The following is a 15,237-nucleotide window of genomic DNA, read 5'->3' as shown; positions in this document are numbered from 1 at the left end:
CCCCCCCACAGCGTCCCTCCCTCCTGCTCCATCAGCGGGGCACTCTGATGGGTTAACACCAGCCAAACGTGGCCCTCTGCCCATGTTTTTCCACCCAGCCAGGAACAAAGCCCGATCCTGCCAAACCCGCGGCGACTCCTACACGAGCAGGTTATTCTTGCCACTCAAGAAAAGAAAACGCATTTCGCCCTATTAAATCCAGAGCCTTCAAAGCAAAGTCAACAGGCACGGCAATGCTTCGGTCGAGGGAGATGGAAATCCTTCTGCTCCTCCATACTTACTGGCACACCTCCGTCCCATTGAGGAAAGTTTCGCACTTGCCCCCGTTGAGGCAGGATTCGGCGAGCTGCGTGCACCGCACACCTGTGAACAGAAGGAGAGCGTCAGGCTCAGCGCAGCGCCCGGGCTCTGCACCCCTGCTGTGGGGACGGGCTCACGGGGACCACGGAAACGGGCAGGACCGCACGGCCCCACGCGGAAAGGGGCAACCTAACGAGAAGCCGGGGTGGTCCCGGGGGTGGGCTCTGCCTTCTGAAGCAGGAGGGAGGATCGGGAGAAGCACCCGGACGGGCCCCTGAGTGACAAATGCCATTTGGGAAAAACCATCTGCCCGCGGGTTGCCACGAGCTCAGTACCGAAATGAGTGACTCGGCACAACTTGCTATAAGTAAAGGTTTCATTGTCTGGCCCTCGGAGCCGGATTCTGCTCAGTTACCACAGCAACTCGCTGAAAAGTACCAGAATCGCTTCCGATTTCCACCCCGGCTCACTCTTCCCCTTCTCTGTCCCCACTCACTCTTCACGGTAACCGCTTCTGCCGCGCTCGGTGCAGCCAAAGCAGTTTCATACTGAGCGAACGCAGAGCCGCAGCACGAACCCAACCTCCCCCCGACGGCAGCGGAGCCGTCCTCGTGAGCCCCGGCGGACGGAGCGGGGAGAGGGCCCCGCACTGCCCCCTACAAACAACGTCCCGAGGGGCTCCAGCTCGGCCCGTCCCGTCGGGGAGGCCTCGCTGCCCCCCGCTGCCCCCCCCCTCGCCCCTCCGGCCCCCGACGGCGGCTCCGCACGTTGCGGCTCTGCACACGGATCCGCCCCGGGGCCGATGCCGGGGAGGAGGTGCCGGGGGGGGGGACTAAGGGGGGGCGGGGGGTAGCGAGGGGCACTGGGCTGACTTTCAAGAAACAGGAAACCGAGAAAAATTTGCAAAACGGTCAAAAACTCTCGCGGAACAACAGCACCTCCGCGGAGCCGAGCTCCTTCCCTCCCACAGTCCTCAGGACCGAGCTCCGGGACCCCCCCACAGTCCTCAGGACCGAGCTCCGGGACCCCCGACGGCCCCGAGTCCTGGTGCCGCGACCCCGAGCTCGGCCCGCCCGCAGCGCTGCGCTCCGCTCCCCGACGGCTCCGCTCCCCGCGGCGGCCCCGAGCGCCGTCCTCAGGGCACCGACCCCGCTCCCCCTCCCCCCCCCCGGTTCCGGCCGCGCGAACCCCGCGGGGCCGAACCCCAAAGTTCCGTCCCCGGTTCTGAGCCCGCTCCCCCCGCGGGACCCCGAGTTCCGGACCCTCCCCGCGGCGCCGCGCTCCGGTTCCCGCGGACCCCCCCCACCCCGCCGCCTCCGAGCGCGGCACCGCCTCGCCCCGCCGCTCCGCGCCGCGCTGCCGGCAAACTTCCTGCCGGAGCCGGGCCGGGGCCCTCACCTCGCGTCGGGGCGGGCAGCAGGGCCAGCAGGAGCCCGGTGGCCAAGAGCCGCTTCATCCCTCTCTGCTCCCGCCGCTCACAGCCGCATAGATCCGGAGGCCGCCGGCCGAACCGGCTCGAACCGAGCGGAACCGAACGGAACCGGAGCCGTGCGGCGCAGCGCCGGGAGCCCCGAACACACCGCGCCCCAGCGCCGAGCGCAACGACTCCGAGCGCCGGCGCCTCCCGCGGCCGCTCAGCCCTCGCGGGCCGGGCCGGGCCGGGCGGAGGGCGGAGGGGGGGGCGGGACGGCGCGGGGCGGGACGGCGCGGAGCGGCGCGGGATGGGACGGCGCGGGACGCCCCTCCCTGCACGGGGCTGGGGGCAGCGCTGTGAGCCCCCCCCCCACCATGGGCACAAGGAAGCTCCGGACGCGCCAGTGCGGTCCCCCAGTGCGGTTCCGGACGCCCCGATGCAGAGCGCCGTAGCTCATTGCAGCTCCGAGCCTCTGGGTAGTCCCTGTGCAGCTCCTGACACACTGGTGGAGCCCCCCCGTGTACCCCTCCCGGACATCCCTGGACGCCCCTTTACAGCCCCCCCGGGTAACTCCTGCGTAGCCCCCCAAAACAGCCTCGGACCCTCCAAGCAGCCCCAGACACCCCTATGCAGCCCCCCATGTAACTCCCCCATGCAGCCCCTGCGTACCCTCAGTGCAGCCCCCCCCCAGTCCCAGCGGAGCCCCCAGCCCTGGTGCAGCCCCATCCCAGGCCCTTACACAATCTCCTGCAGCTCCGGTGCAGCCCCCAGCCCCGTGGGTCGCAGCGGCTGCTCAGGACCCCAACAGGGGTGGGATTCCCCCCGCCCTGATGCAGTGCAGCCCTGACCCAGTGCAGGTGTGTGTGGTTCTGCTGAGATGTTTCCCACCCATGTGCTGGGTGGGATGCTGCTGTGTTGCGCTGCGAGCTCCCGAACTCGGGGCAGAGCCCGGCCCATGTGCTGCAGCAACAAACAAACAAACAAATGCACGAGGGGAGGCGAGCAGCCAGCCCTGCCATGCAGCCCTGCGAGCTGCGGGCATGTGCAGCTCCTGCACGTGGTGCAGCTCCCCGCGTCCCAGTGCCCCCACCTCCAGCTCCCAGCACCACCCTGGATCCTGTGGGATGGGAGCATGAGCGTGTCCCACCCAAAACCCGGTTGTGTCCCGGGTCTGTGGGCAGCTCCCTGCGCTGCCAGCGCCGCTCCCCCCGTGGGGTCACCCTCTGCAGTGTGCACAGTTCCCACTGCATCGCAGCAGTGGCAGCAAATTGGAACCAGGCTGTGACTTGAGCAACCAAAATCGAGGCTTGAAGCTCCCGTCTGTGTGTGGGGACGCGTGGGACTCCAAGCACCGGGAGAGGAAGAGGCGCTGGGGTCGGCGCTGGGCTGATGGGGAGGTGCTGCCCCACCTGTGCCCCCCATCGCAGGGCACCCCCGCACCAGTGCCCCATTCATCCCGGCCCATGCCATGGTGTTATCCCACTGCTTCCTGCTGTAAATTATTTCCAGAGCAAGTGTGAAACGATTAAACAAACCGAAGGGCAGAGTCTGCTCATTAGATCAAAGCCTCGAGCCCTGCAGCGCTCCCTCGCTCTGCTCCTTCCCCTTGTTCCCACATGGGAACGGGCCGGGCTCTGGGGTGCCCGCTCGGGGCTGGGGGGTGCGGGGCCGTGGGGACTGGGTGATGCTGGGAGCTGTGCAGAACTTGAGAGCATCCCAGGGCCACGTGCTTTGCTGCATTGCTGAAGGACGGGGGCAGGGTAAGCAGATGCAAAACAGTGCAGGAATTTGGTGTAATGCCCATCTGTATGGAGCTCCTGCACCCCTGGGAGGTGGGTACCCCCATCCCATCCCCCACAGTGGCTGTGCAGTGGGATGCAGCCCTTTCCCCTGCCCTGGCCGAGCGATGTCTCTGTGTCACCAGGCTGTGCCACCTCCCCCGGCGACGCGCAGTGACACCTGGAGGTTCCACCGCCCTTTGGTGACGGGGATCTGTGCTCTGCTCCCCCCATCTCACCCCTTTCTCCCTCCCTCTGCGGCAACCTCGCTTTGCCCGGACTTGTTCTCCGCACGCAGAGCGCACCGTGCTGCGCTTCCTTCCCCACATCTATGGATATGCCCACGGGCAGGTGACCACCGGGGGGTCCCCACTGTGCCCCGTGCCAAACTGGGGACAGCGGGGAGGCAGCGTTGGCCACAGCGCATGGACGCAGAGGCAGCACCGGGCACCTCGGGTTGATGGCACAGGGCAGGACCCAACCCGGACACCCACACGTTTGTGCTCCCGGTGCCCTCTGTGCCAGCCCCAGCCGTGCCCCATGCCATCCCTGTGCTGTCCCATTGCTGCCCTACTGCTCCTGCGGGGACTCCTGCAGCAGAGGGGACAGAAGGAGGAAGGAGGGAGGCAGAACCCTGCGCGCGGGACACATCTTTTTGCAATCCGAGGTGGATGTGACATCAACCCAAAGAAAGTTTTTCAGCTGGAGCGGTTTCAGGGGTTAAATGCAACGGGGTTTTAGGGCCTTTTAAAAACAGTGTTCATAAAAGGCTTTAATAGAAACCTTGGCGCGCGTCCATGTGATTAGTGATGTAAAAACCCGAAACCTCCGCACATGTTTAAAAGTTTTAATAAGTCAAAATTAAACGAGCGAAACTCTGGGAATATTTTTTTGTTACTGCGAGCTAAGAAAATTACGTCCGCCGAGCAAAACTTCGTACAAACACAAACAGGTAACGCACATCTGTAAATTATTTTCATGTCTCCAGGGGCTGGAAAAAAAAAAAAGCCCGAGTGAGAGCAGCGTTCTTATATATATTTTGCCTTGACAGCTCAGGGAAAAAAAATTGCCAAAAACCAGAGTTAGAGCGCTGGGCTGGCGTGGGAAAGTTGGTTTAGAGAGAAATGTGCCCGGGGCTATTTAAATAAAAACAGGCGTTTTTTTTTTAATGGCAAATGCCTGTTAAACGCAACCAGCACGCTGCCGACCGCCCCTGAAAGAGGGGTGAGAGCTCCTCCGTGGCACTCGCATCTCTTTATGGCTGCCGTGGATATTAGGCGCAATGGGTGCAGGGCCCTGGCTGCCTCCCGCCCCGTGGGCTCAGAGCCCGGTGCGGGGAGCACCGCTGTCCTCGGGGAAAAGGAGAGCAATGTTGGGAATGAGGCGTGCACCGAAGCGGGTACCCCATCCCCGAGAGCGTCGGCAGAGAGAGATGCCGCTGGTTGCAGGGATGGCGATGTAAAAGCCAAGCTGCCCCGTAATGGGATTATGCTGCTGTTTCCGGGGCATCTGGAGAAAGGAGGGTTTGCGAGAATGGGATAAAGCCTGGTTTGGTTGTTGTGGTGGTTTTTTTTCCACTCAAAGAGCCGAGTGAAGGAGTTGGAATGGGCTGTGGCCCACAGCGCTCCTCGGGGGCCCAGTGGTGGCACGTGGGGACGGGGGGACAGCTCGGCTGGGTGCTGGGAGCAACATCTCAGAAAGAGCAGCGATGCGCTGGCACAGGCTGCACAGGGAGCGGGGCAGTCCGCGTCCCAGGGGGTGTTCCAGAACTGCAGAGATGTGGCACCGAGGGACGTGGTCAGTGGGCATGGTGGGGGGGTTGGGCCTGGGGATCTGAGAGGGCTTTTCCAGCCTTCACAGCTCTGTGACTGCATGACACCACCTGCCCCAGCGCTGTGGGCCCACCCCGCCTTGCTCCCCATGGGTCTCCGTCCTCGTGGCCGCTGGGACCGGCTGCCATTGCAGCGCTGCTCCTGGGCGCTGCTTCTCAATGCACAACGCGGGCGCAGGAACGGTCCCCGTGGGATTAGCGACAGGCATGGAGATGTCCCAGGGCGGCAGACCTCCCCGCACCGAGTGTTCCTGGGTGAAAGGTGCTGCCAAGCTATTGCGCTGTAAAATCTGTGCCGTGTTTGGAATGACATGCCTTTATGGGCCAGGAGGGAGAGCAGGTGTTGTGCACGAGCCTCAGCCCAGAGCTGGCCTCCTGTCCCCGGCGCTGCTCTTATCCGCCTCCATAAAACAACTGAAACATTCTCTGTTGTGTAAACAGAGGCAGATTGGGAGAGGGCTTGTGGAGCTGCGGTGACAGAGAGTGCCCGGCGCCCGGCCCTGCAGTGCCCTTCTGAAATGCTCCTGCATCCCTCCCTCGTGCCTCTGAGCCTTCTGCTAAAACAAACTGCTGTACGTCTTAGGCGAGAAAGCGCTCCCTGCATGAGGGAGCCAGGATTGGGCCTTCCGTGATATTTACCTTTAATAATTGAAAAGCATTCCTCGCAGCAGTGAAAGCCTGAGCGCAGCTCTGCGCACACATGCCTGGGCATGAACCCAGTGCCGTGCTCCTTGGACCGCCGCATGGTGCCGAGCAGCCCCGAGCCACGCTGGCATCACCCCGATATCTCCCAGCACCCCCTCTGTCCTTCTGGGTGGAAATGGGAAGATGTCACGGTTTCATTTTGCAGAGCGGCTGCAAAGCAGCTCCTTTCCCCTTAAAAAATGGATGCAAACAACCGTGCATCCCCTGCGCTGCCGCAGCACCGGGCATGGTGCACTGCTGCATGCGGCACGGCCACACATGTGCTGGGCCACCACCGGGGAACGCTTCCCACTCAGCTCCGACCTTGAGCACAAACACCTCCTGGAGAGGGGCCAAGCACAATAGCTGGTTCCTTCTACTCCCTTCCTTCCCAGGCAGCCACGCTACCACAGGGCTCTGCTGCCCACCGAAGCCTGGCACACGGGGATGGGTGCCATGAGGACACAGCCCCGTGGTGCTGCTTCCACTGGCCTCCAGCCGGCTGAAAGTTTTGGAGTGGCCCCAGGGCCCTCTGCCACCGTATGGGCGAGCATAGATGAGAGATTTATATCCTGGGAAATCGTTGTGGATTAGGCTGAAAAATAAAGAAACCAAGAAAATAACCAAAACCCCTTTGCTCACTCAGCAGCCGTGGGGCAGGATGGAGTCATCGCAGAGGAAAGCACCCAGACACCGCCGTGCGCACTCTGTGCTGTCCCCTCCCGGCCCCCCCGCTGCCCTTTGCCACTGCTCCGTGCTCTCCTGGTTGAGGTCCCTGCTCCACTCATGGGGCTTCTCCCCATCCCCACATCCAGGACAGTCCCCATGCCCTGGGGCGGTGGCACGGGCCCCGCCATGTGCTGCATCCCCCAGCATGGACCAGGCAGGCAGCAGCTGGGAAGGGCCAGCACGTAGGTGTGAAACCTCCCCAGCGCCAGCGAGCTGCGGATCAAAGCCGTTCCCATGCAGCAGCTCTTCCCAGAGCAGTGACTCACGACCTGGAGGAAACGCCTGTCCTGCGGGGCTGAAACATGGGGACTTTATGGGGGTGACACTGCTGGCACCCCGCTGCCCCACCGCATGCATGGCCAAGCTGCACTCTGAGCTGTGCCTGGACTTTGGAGCGTGCCAGCCGTGCCCATGTACCATGCAGGGCTGCAGGGTGCTACGTGCACGTGCACACATCTGGCCGCAGTGCGGCACAAGCTGGGTGAGCAGCACGATGTCACCCCCCTTTGCTCCCCAGCGTGTTGTGAGTGCACAGGGGAAAGTGTCTTTGCTTTCCCGCTGGGAGAGAATGCCTCCTCTCCCGTGGACATCCAGCAGCAAAAATACATCAAAGCCCGTCTGATGGCAGTGAGTAAACAGGAAGGGAGAGAAAGACAAACAGGGCTACTTGCAGCCGGCGGGGAGAAAAACAACTCACTCTCCAGGCTGCAACCCTGGGGAGAAACCAAGCAAATGAGCCCAGTGAGCCAAATGAGCCATATGAGCCAAATGAGCCAAAAGGGCTCGGGAACGCCTCGCCAAATTCTGCTGGGGCTGTTGGGGTCAGGACTCCTGGTGTGGCTCCCACCACTCAGGTGTGCGGGTGCATTGCCCCGACACCTTGCAAGCACTGATGGAGAAGGATGGAAGCACTGCGTGGTTTTGCTGCTGAGCACAGCACGGGCCATGTCCTCACCCAGCGCCGCTCTGGTGCCCTGCAGGAGGGTGGTTCCCAGGGCAGGGGTGCTCCAGGGTCTGGTTAATAGGATTAGGGGCTCCTCGCCCGGTCATCCCATCCTAATCCCACTGGGAGGGGAAAAGTCAGCTTGAGACAAAAGGCAGCAGCCGCCCACATCGGGATGTGCCCGCTGACCCCTGCGCAGGCGGCGGGGATGGGGCAGCAGTTGCAGAGCACACGGGTGGTCACGGCCAGCAGCAAGCTCCCATGTGCACTGCAGTGCTGGGGCTGTGAGCCTGTGGGACGCTGGGCATGGAGCACAGCGCTGGCACTGCTGTGCCGGGCGTCAGCAGGATGAGGCGATTCCCCGCCTCGCAGCAGCTGCTGTCCTGCAAAGTTCCTGTTTTGCAGTGAAATCTTCAGCTCCGTGCCTGGAAAAAACGAGTGAGAGTGGAGCAGGTGCCTGGCCCGGGTGCTGCTGCAAACAGCGTAGAGTGGGGCCAGTCCGTGTTCACCAAATGGAGAAAGCGAGCGCAAAGTGAAACGAAATGAAACAAACCCTGAAATGAAGGGGTTGGGAAGGAGTCAAAACCTCTGCCTTGGAGCAGGAGCCAGACACCAGAGCTGGGAAAATGGAAATGCAGCATTCTCCGGGCAGGGATGACCCCACGTGCCCCCCGGCCACAGGGCATCACCGCCGCCCGTTGCACATCGGTGTGACGGAGCGGTGGGACGGTGTGACGCAGCATCACCAAGGACACCCCAACCACCATGGCTTGGCTTTGCTGAGCGGGATGTTTTCAAACCTGCACTGGAGGGAGGAGGTTTTGCCAACGGAAATATGCAACTGACTGTAAATAATGGCTTTTATCTTCAGAAGTACCGTGAAGCGCGCGGGCGGAGGACGGGGCAGGTGATGCGGAGGGGTTGGGTTACGGCTCCTGTCACCGCAGCCCCCTGCTGCCCTGGGATGGGTTCATGCACTGAGCAGTGCAGCGCTGCTCGAGGCTCGGGGTGCAGGAGTGCTCCTCCCTCATCCCAGTGCAGGTTCCATTGCTGGGATCATGCATGAGAGCACAAGTTGAAGCAACAACAGCAAGAAAAACATCGGGGAAAAGGAGACCTGTTAAATAGAATCTGTTCATAACGCAATAATTGTTCCTCTGCATGTGATTCAGACAGCTGCCTAATTGTTAATTACCCCAATTTGAGAACAACAGGTAATGTGCAGAGCTGGCTTTCTCTGCCTGCTGCTTGCTGCTGGTGGTGCTGGAGCCGCAGCGTGTCCCGGCAGGTTGGGATGGAGAGGGGCAGGGGAGCTCGTGGCTCTGCGAAGGAGAGCTGTGCCATCAGGGTCCCAGCACTACCTTCCTCAGGAGACACTCTCAGTCTATTTGATCGCTGTTTGCCTGTTGCACGCGGAGCTTTTGCCTACGAGCTCACGCACACCTGCGTGCAGCTGCCAACCAAGCACCCCCCAGCACACCCTATGGTTTCTGGGGCCAGGAAACGCTGCTGAGCTCCTTTCTCTTGCAGTGATCGGGCGCCAGTGTAGCCGATGTGTGCCCCACGTGTGCAGGCCAGCAGCCAGCGGAGGTCTCTGCAGGATGCAGAGCTGATAGCAGCCCCGGGGAAGGTGACACTTTTTGTCCTTCAGCAGCCGTAGGGGCCCGGGGGCTCAGGGCTTGTCCCTGGTTTTGCTATATCCTCCAAGCACAGATGGGGATTGCATCATTTCTGGGGGGAGCTTCACACCTCCACGCTTTGCTTTAGGGAAGGTCCCATGCCCAAGGCACATCCCCTCTGCTCCCGTCCCCATCCCTTCCCATCCCAGCATGGTGCAGGGACCATGGGCAGCTGCTCCTTGCAGCCCTGGCCCCGGGCACGTCCCGCTGCCAGCAACGTGCTGGGGAGCGAGGGATGCTCTGCTCGTCCCCAGCTTCCTGCAGGCAAAAATAGCAGCGTAGGAAGCCCTGCGCCGTGGCCCCGGGTTCCTGTAGATTGGGTGTATTTATAGTGTGAATGGCCCCGTAACGCTCTGCCCTTCTGGCTCTCACCTGTGCTTTGGGGAGGAAATATTTTCCCCCTCCCACGCCCTCGGTTCATGGCTCTCACACTGGCGAGGCCTTGCGCTTCCCACCAGCACCGAGTCTCCGGGGCCCAGCGGTGAGAGCCGCATGCCAGTGCCCTGCCACAGGGCATGGGGACAGCCCGAGCCCCCCTGTGCCATCCCAGGGCTGCAGTGCCCATCCCTCTGACTGCACGATGCCCGCGAGCCCAAGGGCAATGCTGGCACAAACCGCCTCCCACCGCGCTGAGAGCAGTTTATTTGTCTAAGCGAATCACCAAAGAGGTTAAATAGACATTTTCCATTCAGATCCCCAAAGCAGCGATAGCCCGGAGCCTAAAAATAAATCCCTTTTGATTGTGCCCAGTCCAGAATTAGATTGCCTCTGGACCAGGGCCTTGTTCCGCCCCATCCCGTGCTGAGACCTTTCTCTGTGCTCCGTGCATGGGATGGGCTGTCCCTGTGTCCCCCACGCCAAGGGCAGTGACAGCCCCCGCGTGTCCTCCCCTCTGCTGCCGGAGCAGGAACCGCTGTTACGTCTCAGCAAAATAACTCATTCTAAAGAAAGGGGGGAAAAAACCGCCCCAGACCCCGTAAAACTGAAATTGTAGTCCTCCCGGGATGCAACGTCTGAAATATTCCCACAACCTTTGCATAATGCATTGCTCATGTCAGACCTCGGGAGACGGGAATTAATGGCTAACAGCAGCAGGCATGGCACACACGTGGGGGCTGCACTGGGGGATCCTGCTCCTTTCCGCTCAGCTCCAGCCGTTCCCCTTTAAAAAGGCACGCGGAGAAAAAGAGCGCAGAGAAGTGAAGGAGCGTTGGTGCCAAACAGGAAACATTCAATAAATGTTTATCCCCCGGCACAACGGCGGGTGTTGAACGCTTTCTGTGTATACGCTTTCAGGTAGAAGGCACCGAGCTGACCCCCCCCGGCCCTCGGTGCTGAGCTCGGGCTCTGCCCACAGCTCTGGGGACGGATCCATCCTCGCTGCTGTGGGCACCCCGCAGCCCCTCGCCCCGTGCCTGGTTTCCCCGCCAGCACTGGGAGCATCCCACAGAAGCAGGATGCTGCTGAACCCCCATCGCCGTCCCGCTCCTTCCCAGCGCTTTCTCGATCCCATCAGCTTTTTCCAAACCTTCCTTCCCCTCCCCCCAAGAAAATGTGAAAAAATAGCTCCATCTGGATGCTGTTTCCACCCAGGCGCAGGCCCCGGGGCCGGGAGCCAAGAGCTCGGCAGCGCCTGTGAACAGCCGACGTGGGAGCGGGGAGGATGTGACGGGGAAGTGTGAGAACAGCCCGGGGTCGGCAAACCTTCGGCCTCACGGCAGGACCCGCTCTGCCTCGCGGGATGGGGCGATGCCTGCCCCCGGTGTTCGGGGGATGGAGGGGGACGCGGGGATGCTCTGTGCCGGGGAGGCCCCGTTTCCCTCCTGCCGAGCATCTCGGGGATGCTGTGCTGCTCCTTCAGCGGGAGGGGACGGGCCGGCTTCCTGCTTCCCAGCCTTCCCATGCCAGCACGTGTTATTTATGACCCTCAGGTTTTCCAGTGAAACAGAAATGATGGGAGGTCGGGGGCGAGCTGGGTCCCGAGCGAGCGAGCCTGGTGCGGGAGGGGTTAACCCGCCCGGCGTGGGGAAGCCACCTCCATCCTCCAAAATACAATCAACCAGGAAATAAACAGGAGCTCGTGTTTGTTTCAGTTCACAAGTGAAAAATAAAAGGATTTCCTCCGAGCCGCAGCGCCCCGGGTCCCGCAGCCCGGCCGGGAGCTGCCTGCCGCCCCGCGCCCATTGTTCGCCCCTCCAAATGGGACATTGTTCCCTACAATGGGAGCTGGAAGTGCTCCCCGGGCTGCGTGAGCAAAGCGGGGCTGCCCATGGGGCTCACCCATAGACCCATGGACACCCAACACGCTGTCCCCCAGGACTGGGGTGGCAGTGGCACCTCAGTGGGTGCGCGGTGACACCCAGCGCTGGTGGGGACATGGGGGACAGCACGGGGCTCTGAGCCCTCTCCCAGGCAGGATGCTTTTGTCCCCTTCTTATCAACTGCATCTCCTTGCAACAGCAAAACCTCACGTTTCCTGCTGTTGGTTGATATTCGATGACTGCGATGTCACAACAATGGTTCTGGATGAGTGGAAAGGAAATCAAGGCTCAAAAGGGAGCCCTGCGTGGGGGCACGCTGTGATCCTGGGCCCCGATGGTGAGGGGCTGCTGGAAAGCTTCAGGACCAAAGGGCACCCTGCAGCAACGGGGCCCCGCTGGGCTCTGCGCGGTGCCAGCATGGGCTGCGCACCTTGGTGCAAAGTGCTCCGGGGCTGCAGCACGCTTTCACTGCCTGATGGATGCGTTAAGGCCATCTGAAAACAAGGGGAGTTTGCATTTCAAGCCTTCCCCCACCTGCGGGGTCAGAGCACGGGCAGGGAGCGGCCTGAGGCTGCTTAGCAAAAGCCGAGCCCAGGTAGGAGGCTTTGCAGCAGAAAGCCAAACCCGCTCCGTCCTGCTCTTGGGAGCACCACGGCCGCGTTGCTTCAGCCCACGGAACACAGACGGGACATGCAGGAGTGGCATGCAGAGCCGGCCCCATGTGCAGCAGTGAAGGCACTGCAGTGTCTCCTGCAGCGTAAATATAATCTGTCACTTTTTTCTCAGTTTTCTTCTCTCTCGGTCCCATCCCCAGCCTGCTTGCCCTCCTGCCTTGGTTTTGCTTTTTGGCCGTGTTTTTGTAACCAGCACTGGATGGCAACGTCCCAGCGCCGCGCTCGGGCTGCTGGAAGCCTCATTGATGGCTCAGATCACCGGGCAGCCTCCGGGTTGGGAAAAAGGCAACAACACAATGACACTCGGAGCAAAACATGCCAAAATGGAGATGAAAAAAAAAAAAAAAGTAGTTTTTCCTTTTGGTCTGTAAACCAAAACCCCTCGGGCTCGGCTCAGCATCTCTGCTGTTGGGAGCTCTGCTGGGACGGCCCCGTGGGTTCCAGCTCCATGAATCCGGTGGCAAAACGTGGGACACGGTGACCCAGAGCTCAGCTGCACGTTTTGCAGGGGTTTTGCTTCACACCAAACTGTCACATTGGAGCTGATATAGCGCGATGACACCTTGGTCCTAATGGCATGGCAGGATGCGGGCAGCTATCCCTGCCCTGGGGTTTCCCCTCCCCGATGCACCACTGGGTGTCCCCAGGGTGGGACTCGAGGGGCACTGCCGCCCCGGCAGCTCCTCGCAGGCAGGTGGGACATCTCACAGCTACGGGCGAAGTGGGGCCGAAGTGGGAGAGCCACATTAAACCCAGGGGGGTGCCCGTGGGAACAGTGCCCTGGGAGCAGCCCCTTCCCACCCCTGCCCCAGCCAAAAGGAGGGGGGGGAACCGAAAATAGTCCCCCAGTCCCATGGGAACGCGCAGAGACGCTGCCAGCCTGCATTTCCCTCGCCCGTCCCGCAGCTGTCTGCGTTCCTAGAAAACCACCCCCCAGACCATCCCCCAGGTTGGATTTTGCCCAGCTTTGCAGCTTTGCAAACAAATCTGGGAACGCTAACAGCGCGGCGGCCGGCGCTGCTTCGCTGTCCCTGCGGTTTATTTTTCTTGCGGCTGCAGCCGGTGGGGCTGCGTCACCCAGAGGCCTCGAATCCGTGGGCTGAGAGAAGGATCCCAAATCGCAGCCCCTCCTGCACCAAAGGGATGCTCGGAAGCGGGTGAAGCCGAGCCGCTCACTCCCACCCTCCTGGGGCTGCTGCTTTGCTCCATGCTGTGGAGCTGCAGCCCATCAGCCAGGCGTCGAGCTGGCAGGTCCCGTCCCAGCACGGCCACGTGGCTCAAAGAGCAGCAGCACGGCACGGAGAGGGAAAAGTGGCCCCGGTGTTGTCACAGGGAGGGAAAGAATTCTCCCGACCTTGGGGAGAAGGGAGAGAGGAAGCGAGGGGGAACCCCATGGGAAAGCACATACATGTTTGGACAGCGAGAACAGAAGTGCTCATTACTCATGAAAACGCACAGAAGTTCTTTTCAGGCATCGGCTTCCAGTAACAAAGCCAGATTGATGGAAAAAAAAGAAAAAAAAAGTGCTTTTATTTTTGCGTTCGCCAATGGAGAAAGCTAAAAAAAAGGGGGGGGAAAAAAAGAAAAAAATAAAAGGATGCAAAGAATAATCGGGGGAATGCAGAGAGTCAGAGCAGGGAGCGGGGTCCCAGGAGCCTGCAGACAATGCCTCCTGCCCCCGGGGTTTTTAATTCTTGTGCTCAGGAAATCAAACAAGTGTGCTATTATTTATTCGGAGTCGGCATTGGTTTCCGCGTTTCATGGGGCTGTGCCTGGGCGCCGGGCTCAGTGTTCTTGGGGCTGAGCCTACGGCTGCCACTGTGCACTGAGATTCTGCCCCATTGCCCCACGGCTCACGGACCAGGTGCTGATTTTGAGGCGCTGTGGGGTGAGCAGAGCCTTGTCCCGGTGCTGTGTTCCCTCACTGGGTGCAGGTAAAGAGCAGGAGCTGAGCGATGCTCCCTGGGCCCGTGTCCTCCCCTCGTCCCCTCCTTGCCCCCGTCCCCTCCTCATCCTCACGCCTTCGTCCTGCTCCCCTCGCAGAGCCCCGAGAGGAGCCCTCGGGATGCCGCTGTGTGAGCTGCAGCTCAAGTGAGCGTTATTCAGCTCCGCTAACCTTGGCAGACAGACCCCAGGGAAAGGGACAAAAGGACAATTGTTTGCAGCAATTTTGCCCTCAATTGGTTTCCCCATCAGCTTTCAGAGCGGCACAGCCCGCCAGTTACTGGCTGACTAACATCATTAAATTCAACTCGCGCTGCTGCGAGCGGGGGGGGGGCCGAGGAAATGGAACTTTTGGGGCCTCCTGTTGCCTTTCCATGCCCCAAATCCTGAACGGCAGTGGGGTGTAGGGGGAAGCTGAGCTGTGCTCGTGGCCATGCTGAAGGAGGGTGTCCATGGGGCTGGTGCCTCTGTCCCAGCCCCAGCAGCTGCCTACAGCTCAGTGCCTGGGGCACGATGTCCGTGCTCGTGGCCGGAGCTGTTCCAGTGCCAAACTGGTGCCAGAGCAGCCATCCCAGTGCTGCCATCCCTGTCACTGTGCTCTGAGCCAGAGACATCATGGACCCAAACCTGTGCTGGACGGCCCATCATGACCCAACCCAAGAGGGTTCTCAGTGCTCCCGCGTGCAGCGCAATGACCCCATGCATGGGTGACACCTCCCAGGACACCTCTGTGCATCCAAACTCCGTGTGAGTGAACTCTGGGTATCTGTATGAGGCCTGTGCCCGGGCACATCCCTGCAGCACGGCAGCACGTGAGCAGCTCATTCCCAGCCGCCCCACGCTGCTTGGCGTGCTGCAGTGCTGCAGGGCGTGGGAGCACCCACGCCTGAGGTGGGTGTCTGCAAAGCTCTGGGGTGAGCGGCACAGTGAGAGGCAGTGATTGTTAACGCAGCCCTGGAGGCCAGATCTCTTTGGGAGTGGGGGTGGGAGTGGGTGAGCA

General features: G+C 61.4%; 1 protein-coding gene across 2 annotated transcripts in view; it reads right to left on the bottom strand.

Annotated features, from left to right (window-relative positions):
- The window catches only part of NOTCH1 (notch 1), a 35,702-nt gene extending 33,752 nt beyond the window's left edge, over window positions 1-1,950 (bottom strand). For both annotated transcript variants that reach the window (XM_021413742.1, XM_021413743.1), the window contains exons 1-2: window positions 1,699-1,950; window positions 282-363 (exon numbers count right to left, since the gene is read on the bottom strand). In XM_021413742.1, the coding sequence (XP_021269417.1) occupies window positions 282-363; window positions 1,699-1,756 (140 nt within the window). In that variant the 5' untranslated portion in view covers window positions 1,757-1,950. The remainder of the gene's footprint in view (window positions 1-281; window positions 364-1,698) is intronic.

The sequence above is a fragment of the Numida meleagris genome, chromosome 16 (genome assembly GCF_002078875.1).
Source record: "Numida meleagris isolate 19003 breed g44 Domestic line chromosome 16, NumMel1.0, whole genome shotgun sequence".
NCBI lineage: Eukaryota > Metazoa > Chordata > Aves > Galliformes > Numididae > Numida > Numida meleagris.
The sequence above is the reverse complement of the archived record's forward strand: the minus strand, read 5'-3'. Positions and strand labels throughout refer to the sequence as shown.